This window comes from Rhinolophus ferrumequinum, chromosome X, assembly GCF_004115265.2.
Source record: "Rhinolophus ferrumequinum isolate MPI-CBG mRhiFer1 chromosome X, mRhiFer1_v1.p, whole genome shotgun sequence".
NCBI lineage: Eukaryota > Metazoa > Chordata > Mammalia > Chiroptera > Rhinolophidae > Rhinolophus > Rhinolophus ferrumequinum.
In genome coordinates, this window is record NC_046284.1 from 36,181,077 (window position 1) to 36,197,779 (window position 16,703).

General features: G+C 35.5%; 2 protein-coding genes across 7 annotated transcripts in view; one reads left to right on the forward strand and one right to left on the reverse strand.

The window, feature by feature from the left end:
• CUL4B (cullin 4B) overlaps window positions 1-16,703 on the forward strand; it is a 105,613-nt gene that overhangs the window by 19,100 nt on the left and 69,810 nt on the right. The window lies entirely within an intron of this gene.
• MCTS1 (MCTS1 re-initiation and release factor) lies at window positions 3,463-11,931 on the reverse strand. Of its 2 annotated transcripts, none has more exons than XM_033103291.1 (6): window positions 11,123-11,181; window positions 10,343-10,495; window positions 9,714-9,811; window positions 6,198-6,331; window positions 4,446-4,513; window positions 3,463-3,692 (listed from the first exon to the last, which is right to left on the reverse strand). In XM_033103291.1, exons 1-6 carry the CDS (start codon window positions 11,161-11,163, stop codon window positions 3,611-3,613), a joined length of 576 nt encoding a protein of 191 aa, XP_032959182.1. In that variant the 5' UTR covers window positions 11,164-11,181; the 3' UTR covers window positions 3,463-3,610. The 2 variants fall into 2 exon arrangements, with proteins under 2 accessions (XP_032959182.1, XP_032959184.1); XM_033103293.1 differs by lacking the exon at window positions 11,123-11,181 and adding an exon at window positions 11,637-11,931 and having other exon boundaries at window positions 3,492-3,692.

Sequence of the window (16,703 nt, forward strand, 5' to 3'; positions counted from 1 at the left end):
GTTGCTAGTTGCAGGGGGCACAGCCTACCATCCCTTACGGGAGCTGAAACCGGCAACCTTGTGGCTGAGAGCCCACTGGCCCATGTGGGAATTGAACCAGCAGCCTTCAGAGTTAGGAGCACGGAGCTCCAACCGCCTGAGCCACCAGGCCGGCCCTCATTTCATATTTCTATTAATATATAATAGCTGCATTAATGTTTTCATTAACAATAAAAAAGTGAAAATATTTTTTATAATGAAATATCTCTGCAAATTTAGTTGACATTCTTGTATCTTTTTCTGAAGTACTATGCTTAGAAATACCGTATCCTCAGTAGCTGATTTACATACAGAGGGGGAACTTGGATATAATTATAATTTGACAAATGCCATATGACCTTCTGTTTGGGAACTATCAAATCCCTCAAACTGAAATGTTCATGACTACCCCTGGGATAAATTCAGCTGCTTGTTTTGGATCTAGAACATTCAAAGGAATAGAAAAAAGGAAAAATGCAGCGGTGAACAGGACACCACCAAACCACTATAATAAACAGTCTGCTAGGAGAAGGTTGATCAGTCCTTTATATTACTGGGACAACCATCTGAGTTGGAATGCTGAATTGTTGCAACTCCAAGACATCTGGATATTTTTAACCTTCTCACATTGGATACAATCTAAGGAATATTTTTATATTTGGTTGATGTATAATTTGCAAATTTTGAGGACCGAAATTGGAAAAATATTAGTAACTTCCTACTGGCTTTAAAAATTGGTACTGGGCTGTCACCATTACCCAGATTTTTTTTTAAATGTAAATTGACTCACTAAACTAGAAGCTCCTTAAGGGCAATGACTACTTATTCATTATTCATCTTTATGCCACATCACCTAGAACCCAGGAGATACTCAATAAATGTCCACTGAGCTAAAGTGACCTTGCCTGAGTAAAAGTGTGTCACATACACATAAATTGTAGGTTGACTTGACACAAAATTAATTTTGAAACTAAAAATGAACTGAAGACACATTGCCTGAGAGAAAACAGGCTCTCCCTGTATTCCTACTCTCAGGAATGTGGGTAAACTAAGTTTCCTTTAAGCATAGTTCCTAAAGAAGCTGATATATGTTAGTTAGTCAACCTCTTTGAATTGAGTTCCCTGCATGACTTAATGTTCAGAAACTGGTAAGGGGCTCCCTTGTATAGAGTGACACTCCTAATTAACACCGATTTACCTGAGGCCTCAAACCCGGGGGAGCAGGAAACATACATATTTAGTCCATATCTCCAAGGCAACACAGTCAGTGTACCTCAGCATAGTAGAAAAACAAGCACAGATGATGATGTTGAATATTTTAAAAGTGTTCCCTACACCCACTGTAACAGTGATTAGAAACAAGAATAAATTATTTCAGAAATCAGGCAATAAAAGATTTTACCTTCTCTAATATATGTATGTGCTTTGTTTTTCATTGCTAACACTCCCTAGTCAATCTTGGTCAATTAACATTATCTTAGCACCAAAATTAAAGGTTCAAAGTTAGTTTTGACATAAATGACTAATTTACTCTATTTTTAAGACTAAGGAGCTACAGGCCTCAAATAGGGTGCCTCCTTCCCGCAAATGGGGAGACATCTGAATTTGAAACCAGTAAGCATAAAAGGAGACTATCTGTTGAAGAAACCTACCCTGAAAGATGATTTATAAATGAATTACTGATGAGACTATTTACACTGTTATCCACCAGGAATAAATAAAACAATATGGTAAGCTATAGAATATACCTGTCATAACAAAAGAAAATATTCTACACAGAACTTTAAAAGGATATAGGAAGTAAAATATCAGAGCACCTCTATGGGCTAGAAAAGAAAATTATGGCAGACAACAAGCACTCTAATTAGTGATGAAGCAGAAAAAATTCTCCAAGCCTTCCCCTAGCCCAGATGAAATATTCCCCTAAATTATCAACTATTTTTGCTCAGCCGTGTTCACCAAGAAAGTTCCTATTTACTAACTGTTTACCCTAAGCAGACTTATCACTATAAATTAATATATTTACATTCTAACATGGGAATCTCCAAGTCTCACAAGTTTCATTAGTGGGAAATAGTTTCTCAGTCTGAGGGTCAAACCCTGGATCTATTACCTTCACCTATGTTGTATTTTGGGAGGCCCAGCTGCAATAGCCAGCCAAATGTTCTCTCTTTACTGCCCACCCTCACCTTTCTCACCAATTTCTAACTGTAACACAGATTATCACAATTATGTAAATGTCTGTATCCATCTGAAAAACAAAACATGCATACATTTGTAAACAACCAAATGAAAATGGCTGAAACACTAGAATAACAGCAAGGTTATTAGGAAAAAAGGCCTGTTATCACTATATAAATTAATTAATAACTGCTCATTTTAACTCCCAAAGCCGCTTACTGTTCTTACTGAAGTAGGTCCATTGCCTTCATATGCCACCTATGATAGGACATACACATTATTTAAGGACATACACATTATTTAAGGACGGTGGGGACCCAAACCTGAAAGTTCTGGGCATCTGTGTAGCTTCAAGAGAGGGCACTAAATAAGTTGAACTTGAATCTCCTCCAGCTTATATGTTTACAGGCTATACCCGGAGGACAAAAACAAGTTAAATTACTTTACAGTGATATAATCAACAAAATCCAGAAAGTGGGAGGAAACACTGTAAGACAAAACAACTAAACTTCTTAAGTAATTGATTAGGGGGAACTTATAGATTGGAAGAGACTTAAATAAATAACAACCAAATGCAATATATGGACCTTGTCTGGTAGCTATATCACGCATACCAACGATGACAGAAAATGAAAGAGGGAGACAATCAAGTCCATTTGTCACATATTTGAACAGTCCAGATATTTGATATTAAGAAACAGGTAATATATTTAAGTGTGATAATGACATTGTGGTTGTTTTTTTAAATACCACTATCTTTTAAAGATATGTATTAAGGTAATTGTGGATGAAATGATATATCTGGGATTTGCTTCAAAATAATCAGGGAGTGGGGTGGGAAGGAATAAGTGAGATATAGATGAAATAAGATTGGCCATGAATTGAAGCTAAGTGATGGATACAGAAAAGGTCCATTATACTATACTCCCCACACTTTTGTGTATGTTTGGAATTATCCATAACAAAAAGTTTAAAAACAGTAACAACAAACAAACAAAAAAACACATATAAAAGAGAAGGGGCACTTCCAGGTGCCCTGGGATAATGGGATAACATTCCCAGTCTAGCTTCCAGCCCCATTAAGTTATCAGATTCTCTGGGAGAGGGGGTCAGCCATATACTGGCAAGTTCATTTTACAAGTCCTGCCCTTCGTCTTACATTACTAGCCTAAGAAAGGACATGAAGTTGTCTGAGTTTGGTTACTTACAAGATACCTTTTAATGTCCAAGTTTGTTACCCAATTTTATCTGGAGTTTAAGAAAAACGAAAGTAATTTTTCAAGCTAACAGAATTTTAGCATCTATTGAATTTATTCAGCACAAGCACAGAGATATTGTCTTCATGCTATCACACACAAACACAGATACAGCACAATATCCATATTTAGCCCAAGTGCATTCCTTTTGAGGCTCATTTATATGTCTTCATATGCCACAGCCCATCATTTAAATAATGGATATTTTCAATGCCAATTCCTTTGTTGACTTTCTCACTGTAGAAGGAAAAAACACAAACATATTGTTATGCATTTTTATAAACTTAGTCATGGTAAATATAATTCAAAGTGTATTGTTATTTTGCAATTATTGAGCCACATGTAGGTAATTTATTTATATTACACTAACATTATTGTCTACATTAAACTACATTATTCTGCAGCAGTTCATGTCTTAAAGTGATTCTAGTAATCTAACTAGTGGGTTTATAGAAACAGTAATGATGTGTCATCATACAAGGAGAACATCAAAGTTAACCCTGAAATAAAATGAATAGGAATAATTTGGTCATCGAATGAGTTCCAACATTTTTAAATATATAGACTATATTTTGGTAATATATTTTAAATATTTCGTTAATATTCTATACCACCAGGTCCAAATATAAGATAAATACTGTGTGGTGCCAAACTATGTCACTGTTTTAAACCTTAGTAGCAAAACATCTCTCCCCCAACCAATTTAAATGATACTAAATAAAAAATTCCTAAAACAGCACATACGTACATATAAAACAAATGTGTTGGCACAAGGTTCTTTTCAGAGTGCTTAAGAAAGAATGTAATCCCAGAGACAAAATAGGTTTCAATGGCTTCCTGAGTGTTAGGAAAAAATCAGAAATGAGGCTTCTGCGCTTATACATTTGTAAGATGTGGTATGAATGAGAGCAAATTTAACCTGTAATTCTGATGCTTCCTGTGTAGGTTACCCATATCTCAAAAGCTAAGGGGGCCTAACGTGAGACTTACATATCTTCTGCAGACATCTTCATGACTCCGACACACAGAGCATGCTGTTTTCCTTCTGCCATGATGGCCTGAAAACACACAGCTAAGAAAACTATCAAAATGCCTTGGAGAGGGGGTGTCAAATAATGATCACATTATTAGTTAAGCCCCTTTAAACCCATCTTGTATCCTCGCCTAGACCACTAACTCCTTGAGGGCAGGGACCTAGTGCAGTCTGTGGGTACATTGTGAATACTCAATAAATGCTAAATGAATGAATCTAATAATCATTCTTGGCTTTTAAATCAAATGTTAATACTATAACCCAACGCCAACAAAACCAGAGTAAGTCATACAAAAAAGGAAATAAAATTTATTGTACATAAATATTAAAAATTGTGAAATAAATATCAATTGTTCTAGTATTTTAATCACTGAATAGTTTTAATCACTGGTAGTTTTATATAAAGGACACAGTAAAACAATAATTATGTCCCCAAACTATCTTTAAGAGCTCAATGTAAGTGTCAACTTTTTCAACCAGAACATTATTAGTTATCACTTGAAGCATCTACAGTGTTAAACACTGCAGTACCTATTTTTAAAAGAGTTCAAGGGTGCAGAGTACCTCTCTGTACTAGTTCTGCAACTTTCTAAAAGTCTATAATTATTTCAAATTAAAAATTATTTTAAAAGTAAAGGCTAGGTACTAAGAAAATTTCCCATTTAAAGGAACTTCAAAACTATAAATTTACCACACTTAGAAAAATCATAAACATAAAAAGGTAACCTGTCCTTACAGAAGACTTTTCTCCACTGATTTTCAATTCATTCATTCACTCAATGTTCCACAAATATTTAAGCACCTATTATGTGACCAGTATCTATGTCAATATAAGCTGTTCCTAATATGTAAATATACAATTTATACTACCCCTTAGATATAACTGCCACAACAGAGGACACCCTCCTTTTAAGCACAGAACACACTCTAAAATCCATTCCAATGGTCTTCCCCACTCCACAGTGATTTCCCCATTCCTACCAAGTATGGTTCCATTTCTCAACCTGAGGCAAATGGCCACTCTTTGACAATGGAGATGTTTTCCTGTCCAGACTGGTTGACAAAAACCTATTTAATTTAGAATGTAGCTGAAACAGCACCACAGAAATGGAAATAATGCTGAATTATTCACCTACATCGTTAGTTGACTAGATACTTAAGGACTATCTGGGACTTTAACATTTCTCTGCGAGAAATCATGTTCTGAGACGTAAACAACCAACTTAATTTTATTTTAATGAAATTTTATTTTAATGAACTTTAAAATAAAAGTTAGGGATTGCCAATATTTCCCACTACCCACTTCTAACACTCTACCTGGTATCTAAGTTCTTTTCCCTTAGGAGTGCTTTTATTCCAGTGTATCTGCGTAAGTCAAACGTAAAAGTAGCAAGCTGATGTGATCCAATCATATCAGATATATCTTCTCCATTAATAATTGAGAGTTGTAGACTGTCCTGAATCTGATAACATTGGGCCCTAACTGGGCTGAAATGCAGCTGGGACACTTTTATTATTTGTTCTCATTTAATTTCTAAGATGGGACATAATTTAGTCTCAAAAAATAATGTTATTTCCCACGTCTTCAAATGTAACCAGAAATATGACCCCAAAAAGTACATCTAATGTTCTTTTGGGTGATAGATCTTTCAGTAATGAAAAGAATACAATAAATACATTTTTCACCAGTTATAGCCTGAGAAGGATACAACAATCGTATCTACTGCAGCAGGGTAAAGTTTAGCTCCAGGAGAAGTTAAGCCTGGACACATAATATTTGCTCCACTAAGTACAAATTTGATGGCTCCTTTATCAACCTGCTGGTGTGGCAGGATAAAAGGATCTAGAAGAAAAAAAATATTACATAAATTAATAAGGCTAACGACTCAACAGAAAAAAGGCAAAGGACATGAACAAATATTTCCCAAAATTACAGTACTCTGACAGATGCAAAATAAAAGGGAAACATCCTTCATTTATCCAGTTAGTAAATATTTTTAAGAAAAGTATTTCCTAGTGCTAGCAAGAGTGTAAGAAAACTGGCATTCCCATATACCTCTAGATGGCTAATAAATGGGTATAACCTTTCTTTAGGACTACTTGGCAACATGTATCAACAGCCTTGAAAAGGCTCAAACTCTTTGACTCAAATCTACTTCTAAGATTTATCCTAAGAAAAAATGAGAGATGTACAAAATATTTCAGGAGGAAGATATTCATTGCAACACTAATAGTTATAATTGAAATAAACTGGAATCAAATGTCCAACAATAAGAGATACAGGACTTCAGGTGTATCTATAATATCTATATAATAGAGCCATGGTTTTTTGAAGAATACATAAATACCCTGGGAAATGTTCATAATATAACGTTAAGTGGAAAAAGAAGAATAAAAATACTACCAAAAATATCAGTGGTTTCTAGGTGCTCATGGGGAGAGGGAGGAAGGAGGAACAAATTGGTGGAACACAGGATTTTTAGGGCAGTGAAACCATTTTGTACCATATGTTAACAGTGGACATTATGCATTTGGCAAAACCCACAGGATGTATAACACAAAGAATAAACCCTAATGTAAACTATGGACTGTGGTTAATAATAATGTATCAATACTGGTTCAGCAATTGTAACAAATGTATCACACCAATGAAAGATGTTAATAATAAGGGAAGGGTGGGGAGGAAGAATATGGGAACTCTACTTGCTGTTCAATTTTTCTGTAAACCTAAAACTGCTCTAAAAATAAGTCTTTTAATTAAAAAATAACTATATAACAGAGCCCAATTTAAAAAGGAAAAAAATATACATTTACATAGACACAATACAAGAAATAATTGGATGGAAGTACACTGATATATTAACAATGGTTATCTCTAGGTTATGGGAATACAGAAATGATTTTATTTCTGTATTTTCCAAATTTCTAGAATGAACACACTCCTTTTGTAATCTTAAAAATATTATTTTTGCGTGTGTGTGTCTACAAATAATTCATAACCTAACAATTAAAGGATCCCTGGAGAACTTAAAACAATGAATAGGGGAAAACTTTTTAGGCCACTCAGGGCTCTCTAGGGATAATAACAACAACCATTGGTAAAATTTATTCACTTTAATGTTTTACCACTAGCCCTCCCACTAGTCAGAGAACAAGTAAGTCTTTTTCCTGCCAAGACTCAAAATTAATTTAAACATCTTACTGATAAAAAGGAACCTGAATGAATTAATGCATTTACTACTCACAAGCCATAATTTGTTTTCTAGATCTCCATCCTCATTAATACCTGCCCTTTAATTATGATGACAATAATACTAGTGGACATTTATTAAACAATTACTACATCAATATAATGGCTATCATATATTGAGCACTTACTATGTTCCCGGTATTGTGTTAGGTACATTACATGCACTATCTCATTTAATCCTCACAACCCTAGGAGATGTAATACACAACTATGTCCATTCTAAAAGATAAGGAAATGAGGCTTAAACAATTTAAGTGACTCGACAAAAGTGACATACAATGGGGATTGAACCCCGGTCTACCTAACTCCAAGTTCATGTTTTTAACCACCATATTATCCTGCTTCTTGCACAAGAATAACTTTAAGATGTTCAAAAAAGGTTGGTTCCCAGCAAAATAGTGCTATATAGAAACATCTGTTTCTTCCAACATATTATGAAAATGCTTAATGTGCGGAAAAACTGGAATAGTTCAATGAACACCTGGACATCATCCACTTAGATTCAACAATTGTTCATTAACACTTTGCCATATTTACTTTATTTCTTTCTATTTAAACACACATTATTTTTCCTCTACCATTTTAAATTTCAGACAATGCTTCACCATAAATAAGCACACATCACCTAAGAATAAAGTCGTTCTACACAATAACACTATTATCATACCTAAAAATTTAACAGCAGTTCTACAATATCATCTTATAGTCAAACCAGATTCAAATTTCCCCCAATAGTCCCAAGAAAGTCTATATCTTTTTATGTTGGGGGTGGGGAGGGCTTGAATTTTGTTTTTCAAACCAGGATCCAATCTAGATTCATGCAATACATTTGATTTTTTTTTTTTGCAATACAAATATGCAATACAAACTTATTGCATATACAAATACGCAATACAAACTTATTACAGAGTAGATTTTTTTTTAAAGTTTATTGGCGTGACAATAGTAAAGTTACATTTGATTATTTTTTCTCTGTTCTCTTCTGGTTGAGTAGGAATTAATGTCATCAAAATGTCTTAATGTCACCAAAATATTTTAATTTTAAACTTGTTCCCATTGCATTGGGACTCAATTTATTTTCATCATAGTTCTTTTTTAACCTGATGAAATCAATACTTAATCGAATAATTGTAAATATTCCTTTTTAAATATTAAAATGCTTTGCCTCTTTTAAGATTTGCCTAACAGCTTTACTGCTCCAGACCTCTGCTTCACCAGGTAAGTCAAAATTTATCTCCTAGGTCCAAAAACCAAACTCATTAGCTCACCAATAAAACCTACACAAAGCCTCCAGTCACTCCCTTTCTGCCTCTAGGCTAGAATGCCAAATGCATACTGGTTTGTAAAGCGGAAATTTTACTTCACAATTAAAAACTTGTGCACTGGGACTGTATCTTCCTTTGGATTTTCTTTTGTAATGTACTCAATCTAACAATGTGCAAAAGTGGATATTAATAAACATTATTTTGTTTCATAACACCTGAACTTGGCACTCAACTAACAATACTGGGACCCCAATTAGATAATACTTTCCCTTATATAGAATTATCTCTACGAGAATGAGGAAAATCCAGATATAAGTTTTAAAGGAAATGTTCACATTACTTATCACAGTTTGTGAATATATATTTGTGTAATTATCTAATTGTTGTCCATTCTCCCAACTAGACTGTTAGTTTCATAGGAATAGGAACCATGTCTGTCTTTGCTTTCCATCATATTCTCAGTACCTAGCTCAGTGCCTGACACATAGTAAGTTCAACATATATTTGTCGAATGAATGAATGTTCTTTCTTGGGCTTTCTGGAATACATAATGAGAAAATTTGCTTTTTTCAGATTTACCATAAGATGGGGGTTCATTTTAGTTTTATATTCATTAGTATCTAGTACTAATAAAAAACTACTAGAAGTCACTTTCAGCTCCTTTTGTGTGTTCCCATATCCCCAAATACATATTTTCTAACAAGACTTACATTTGTGAAGTAATCTTAGGGTTGGATAAAAAGGTCCCTCTCTTTGTCTGAAAAATAGTAATTCTCCATTTACTGTAAGGATTTCTATATGTTCATGGCTGTAAGACAAATGTCACAAAGTCCCAAGTTAGATATTTTCTTTCAAAAATGAATATGCCAAATATCCTTTAAATATGAAACATCCATAACAGAGACACAGTAAGCTTTTTTAAAATTTCAGTAAAGATCCAGGCCAAAAAAAAAAAAAATGTGTAAACTGTTTTACCTATCATACCAGTCCAGCAGAGACTAAAAAGAAAAAAAAAATATTACCTGCTACAATCAATTTTATTTCACATATTATTTTAATTTCATTGTTAGATAATTCAATAAAACAAATCTCTAAAGTACAAGCTGAAATAAATCCAACTCTGAATAAAAACTTTTAACTTGGATTAAACATAAAGCCACATTCTTCACATAGAACATTTGAACATTGCTTAGTTTTAGAGTTATTCTATTTATCTACTCCCATAATTACTCTATCAATATTTAACGTGAAAATAATTCCATTTATTATGAGTGCAATCTAATCACACGGTATTCAGCTACTTACTCTGAGCTTTACATAGAGAAAAACAAAGACTTACCATCGCACTATTTTGACAGGATCTTTCTTAGGCATGATTTGATTAAGCCACGGTTCAATACTTGGAAATTGCTCTATCAATTGGTTCTTAATACCCTTTATAACTGAGGTTTTCAACTGGATGCAGTTAGACACATTTTCTTTTTCATCAAATCTGCCAAATGAGTTTTGCAAGATAAAAAAGGCATTTCTAAGCACACATATCAGAATAGCTAACTATATTGTTTTAATTAGTCATCTATTCCCAAGCAAGTATTTAGATGCCTAAAATAATTATGAAATGGTTTTTTTTTAAATAACATTTCCCTTTTATTGTGTCCAGCACAACCAACGTGTTAATACAATATTAAAATAAACTGTCGTGTATTAGCTGGGGAGAGGATATGAGGCATATTTCACATTATAATGTCTAATCATCTACAAAAATGCCTTTTCTGGAAAACCTTATTCATCTCTACCCAGGAAAAAATAGATTCCCACCTATAACAAAATCTGTGTGAAAAAACAAAAGCAAACCAAACCAAAAGAGCCCTCAAGTGTTGAGATACAAAAGACTAGCCCAAACATAACCAGAAAATCGGTCCCTGCTAGGCTATATAATCTACTGAGATTTTTTTTTTAAAGTGATGATGATTTCTAAGATCCCTATTTATTTTTGTTCAGTATGTCATGAACAAAATCCACCTTCCTTTGCCCATGGTACCCCTTTGCTTTTTGCATCTACCAAATCTGGAAACCAAGCTCACTAGGTAGGTTCCCAAGTAATTTTTTTCTTCCTTACACTGAATAGCCTATGGAGCAATCACGCTGTTTTGAAAACATTAATCTGGCAGCTAGGCATGACAGTCCGCTTGCTTCCTGTCACCCAGACTCCTTCACTCCCATGACCCAGGAAGTCAAGCCTTCCCTTATTCAGTTCATAACTAATAAACATATGGCAGCGAGTGCAGGGCTTCTCTTAACTAAAGAGGATATGCTCCTAAATCTCAGTGCAAGGATGTGATTGGTAGATCCCTAGGAATGAAGATAATATTGGGTGTGGGGGCAAAAGAGAAAGAGGGGTAAGAAGAAAAAAAATAAAGGTGGGAGAACCAAAACCCAACTGAGGATTAGGGATGGAAAACTGAAAGAAGTGTTGCAAATTGCGAATGAGAGCATAGTACTATAGAAAACCTTAAGGAGTAAGGATGGCAGGAGCGGGGAAGAGAGAAAGAGGATCTTTGCTCTGGCCCTCTTCCCCACTCCCACCCCCACCATCTTAAAAGCAGCCGATGGAGGCCACAGCACGTCCTTACTTCTTGAACATGATCCAAGGTGAAGGGGGCGACGATAGGGAATGGGGAAAAATTGAATTAGCAAGGGTCCAGGAGGAAGGCCGGCACTGAGAGTCGGAGCTGTAGTCGTTATCCGGAAAGGGAGACAGCCAGCCGCACTTTACGGTTCTCAGTGAAATTTGACTACTTCCGCTTCTCCGAACACGTTGGCGCTTGTGCCGGCCCTTTTTGGCAACCGATTCCTCTCCAGAACCGGTAGCTGAAAGGGCGGGACTTGAGAAGGAAGAAGAGAGAGAGTAATCATTTTAGTTACAGGAAGAGAAGAATGCAGTGGGCGGGAAAATCAAAGCTTTGTGGCAGTTGCGTCACTTACGGGTTCCTCAAAGGGTCAAGATTCTTCTGTGTTTCCTTGCGACCTACCTAAACGGGGGTTTTTGGTGGGAAAGGTTTTGTGTTCCGTGAGACAAATGAATGGATGGGTACTTACCCACCAGCATGAACCCAGGCTAGCCTTATAGCCCCATGTTAATGTACTTATGGGATTGCCAAGTTTAGCAAAGAAAAATACAGGACATCCATGGGGCAGCCGGATGGCTCAGTTGTTGGTTAGGGCACAAGCTCTGAACAACAGGGTTGCCGATTTGATTCCCACAGGGGCCAGTGAGCTGTGCCCTCCACAACTAGATTGAAGGACAAGGACTTAGAGCTTATGGGCCCTGGGGAAACATGCTGTTCCCCAATAAAAAATTAATAATAATAATAATAATAATACTGGTTAGCATTTAAATAAATTAATTAAATAATAAAAAAATAAAAATACAGGATGTCCAGTTAAATTTGAATTTCAGATCAACAATGAATACTTTTTGAAGTGTAACTACATCTCATGTAATATTTGGGGCATACTTATACTAAAAAATTCCTTGTTATTTGAATTTAATTGGGCATCCTGCGTTTCAATTTGAACCATATTCACTGACCACAGTGAGGTGTCCACGTAGAATTATTCACTAGGTTGTTATCCCCTACCTCACCCCCATACCTATAAGTTGAGCTATAAATCAAAAGAGGTAATGTCTTTGAGTGCTAGAATGTCCTCTGAACGAGCAATACTAGACCAATCTGACGGAAGAGATAACAAAGAAACAAGTCTTACTTATTTAATGTTTTAAAGTACAGCGAATCAGGGTTTTGATCAGCAAAGAAAGCATACAAAAATACAAACCTAAACAGGCACTACCCACAGGCATTGGGGTAGATGTGCACTGACCTGTAAAACAAATACACAAGTCTCTCCAGGGAGCAAATACTCTCTCTAGTCTCTGTTAGGCAGATGAGCGCCGGGAGCAATCATAACAAAAGCTACTATGTATTTGAATTGTACGACTAACTCACCCTGCCTTTATTCTATAGTAGCAACAATCTTCTAATTATAATTTAACTTCCCATGAAGATCTGCCCAGAAAAAAAAAATACTATTTTCAAATCAAATCCCTGTGAAAAATTGTTTGTTTTTGTAAATTAATAAATTGGCATTCTGGCTTACACATCAGACTCTTGTGAACATCCTTAGCATGACTTCGCACTCCCACCATCAATCAACTCCATGACTTTTAGAATATTGAGTTTATGAACATGCAAAACTGAAGCTCAGACCCTAGGCTGTGGTTAGTGCTACATTGTTAGGCTTCTTGCCAAAGAGCTTTCCTCCCCTGGCAACTCTCACATCATCCTGGGAGTCTGCCATGTAACAATAAATACATTATAACGGTGATAAAACAGTCACTATTAAGCAGTTTGAGGTGAGTGAAAATAGATAATTTGTATTCAATCTATACATGATAATGCAATGTAGTAACTATATATTCCACTAGCAACATGATAATACAATGTAATAGCTATATATTCCACTAGCAAGTGAAGTTTAACTTGGTGGTCCCCAAAATTAATAACACCTAGATGAGCTTCCTAATTTCTTGAATTTTTGGTTTGAGAAATCTACTAATTTTAGACTTATTAAAAAGTATTATGCTTAATTTTTGTAGTGTTAGAAATGAGAGCTAATTTTTAATTCTATAAAAATTAAACATGGGGGGTGGGGGATGAGGGTGAGGGGGATCAAATGTATGGTGATGGAAGGGGAGCTGACTCTGGGTGGTGAACACACAGTGTGATTTATGGATGATGTGATACAGAATTGCACACCTGAAATCTATGTAATTTTGCTGACAATTGTCACCCCAATAAATTTTAAAAAAATAAAATTATAAAAAAAAATTAAACATGCTCTATCTAGATTATGACAAATCCCACATGCATGGGAATAGATATCGTTATATACTTTTTAAATTTTTTATTTTTCAATTACAGTTGACATTCAATATTATATTAAATTCAGGTGTTGTACATACATATTTTAATCCACTCACATACATTGTGTTAATCACAGAAACTAAATCTGAGTTATGACAAATGACAAGTTAGGTCATTAGTATTAATGAGGTATTGAGTTCTGTATGAGTGCATGAATACCTTCATTAATAACGCCCCTACACAGATATTTATAAGCAGGGCCCACTTATCATGGCAATGTGTTTCTGGTTTTGTGTTGTAAACGGTATCATTATGAAGTGGATTCTGTTTACCAAGGTTATAAGTGGGGGTTTGCTACTGACAAAGGACTTACCTTCAAATAAATCATTGCTACAACAAACAATATGTCATAAAAGCAGAAATACTTCAAAATAAACCTCTTTGAAAAGTAAAATAATGAACTTCATTTATTTATGCAATAAATAGTTATAAAGACCTTTATGTTTTAGACATACATGCTCTGTACTATAATCTGTGCATAAGTGTTCTGTGCAAGTTATTTTATAAGGGTCCTCAATGTACATGAAGCACAGGACACAGAAAACCCAAGTCTATCACACATTTTACTGAAATAAGTAACCAAGCATTAAACATTTAATGATTGTATTTGCATTCTTAGAATTTTGAAAGGATTCTATAGGGTCACGTTGACATGAGACTCTAAAATGCTGCCTAAGGAAGTTTGTAGTAAGGCCTCCTTTTCTTCTTCATAAGCTTCCTTGAGCAATAAGCATGGCACCAAAACCCTTCATGGTGTCCAGTAAAGAAGTTTATTTAGGAGCTAGGCTACAGCTTTGAATACTGGAGGAGTTACTTGCACTGTAAGAAAGAATTGGGCCACTGCCAGACCCCTCCTGGGCCTCACATCTCTAAGAGCCTACAGCCTGTGAAGTCTTCTATTAGGGTCACTTTTCCCCAAAACTGCCTCTCAGCCTCACACTTTAGAGCCTCCTGCAGCTGGCTTCAGATCCCCCACAAGAGCAAGACATACATAAGAATTACACCATTATCCCCACCACCAATTACTCTAGAGAGCACAGGTAAGAAAATTCATTGGTCCAGCCACTGCCTGGATCCTTCCATACTGAGCAATATGAGGAATACCAACAAAACAGCAGCTTCTGTCTCCAGTCTCAAATACAGTTAAATTTTGAGAGACCTGAAAGCCCACTATTTATCAGAAGACTGTCAGGACTAACCATCTTGTCAAACTTGTGATAAGACAAACCCATCATTCCTCACTCACATCCCTGTTTTCCTTTGTCAGCACCCAATATGTAAACATCCAGTTCAACTTATTTGCTGTGTGACCTTGGGCAAGTCACTTAAAAATCTGTGCCTGTCTTCTCATCTGTAAAATAAAGGTTATATTTTATGAGGTTATTAGGATTAAATTAGGTATCCATGCAAAGCATTGTTAAATTATTATTATTATTATTAATTTACTACTATTATTGTTGTTGTTATTCCTCTCCTCTAACCTCATTCCCATATTCCTCTGTGCTTCTTCTCCCCCCACTTGACCTCTCATTTCTACCTTAACTTCCAAATGCTTCTACTGTGCCTCCTGGAACACCATTCCATGATTAACAAACTCCTCCCATCCTCAAACTCATCTCTGAATATCCACTGATACTCCTGGCTTTCCCATGATGATCGAACTTACCTTACAACCCTTTCAAGTGAAAGTGATTTATACCAACACACTGCATGTATTGCAGAGTCAGGAGGGGAGGTGGGCATATGCTTCCAGCCACATTATAACTTCCAGATAATTTCTACTTCACCCTAAGGTAAAATCACTGATTCTCCTTCCTCTGAGTACTCCCTCTTTGCTGTCCTCCACTCATTCATTGAAGATCCTGACATCTGGTTCACAGTCTTTCCTCTCCACCCTAGAGTTGTTAAACACTGCAAGAGAAAAATCACACAGTTGAATAAATTAGTACCACTCTGAATTCATAGTCACCAACCTCAAATGGACTTTCAATATTCCTGGGAATCCTTCTATGTTTACAGCTCATTCTCTCATTCTCCCTAATTATTCTTTCAAAGCTCCATTCTCCTCAAAATTCCAACTCCTCAACAGCTTCTTCAATCTTATGAAATAACTCACCTCTTTTTATATTTTTGAATTACAGTTGACAATCATTATAATATTAGTTTTGGGTGTATAGCATAGTGGTTAGACATTTATATAATTTACAAAGAGATTCCCCCAGTAAGCCTAGTACTCACCTGACACCATACATAGTTATTACAATATTATTGACTGTATTCTTTATGCTATACTTTACATCCCCATGACTATTTTGTAACTGCTAATTTGTACTTCTTAATCTGTTCAGAAGTCTTCACATAGGAAACCAACTTCCTACTACCTACTACTACCAAACTGCCATCCTTCTATTGTTAAAATGAGAGATAGCCTTCTTCCAATCTAGGTCTAGTTCCTCCATCTGTGTTCCAGATCCCTCTCATGTATGGGTCCTCAATAACCTAACTCTATTATTACCTCCCTCCTATATCTTCAACCTCTCCTCCTATACTGGCTCCTTCTCAGGTATTTCAAAGGAAATACATGAATATGCCCACCCTGTATAACACTAAACAACACAGAAGTGTGACAATAATAGTAGTTAGCATCTGTTGAATACTTACCCTAAGCCAAGCACTGTTGCAAGTGCTTTCGTGTATTAACACATTTAACTCTCA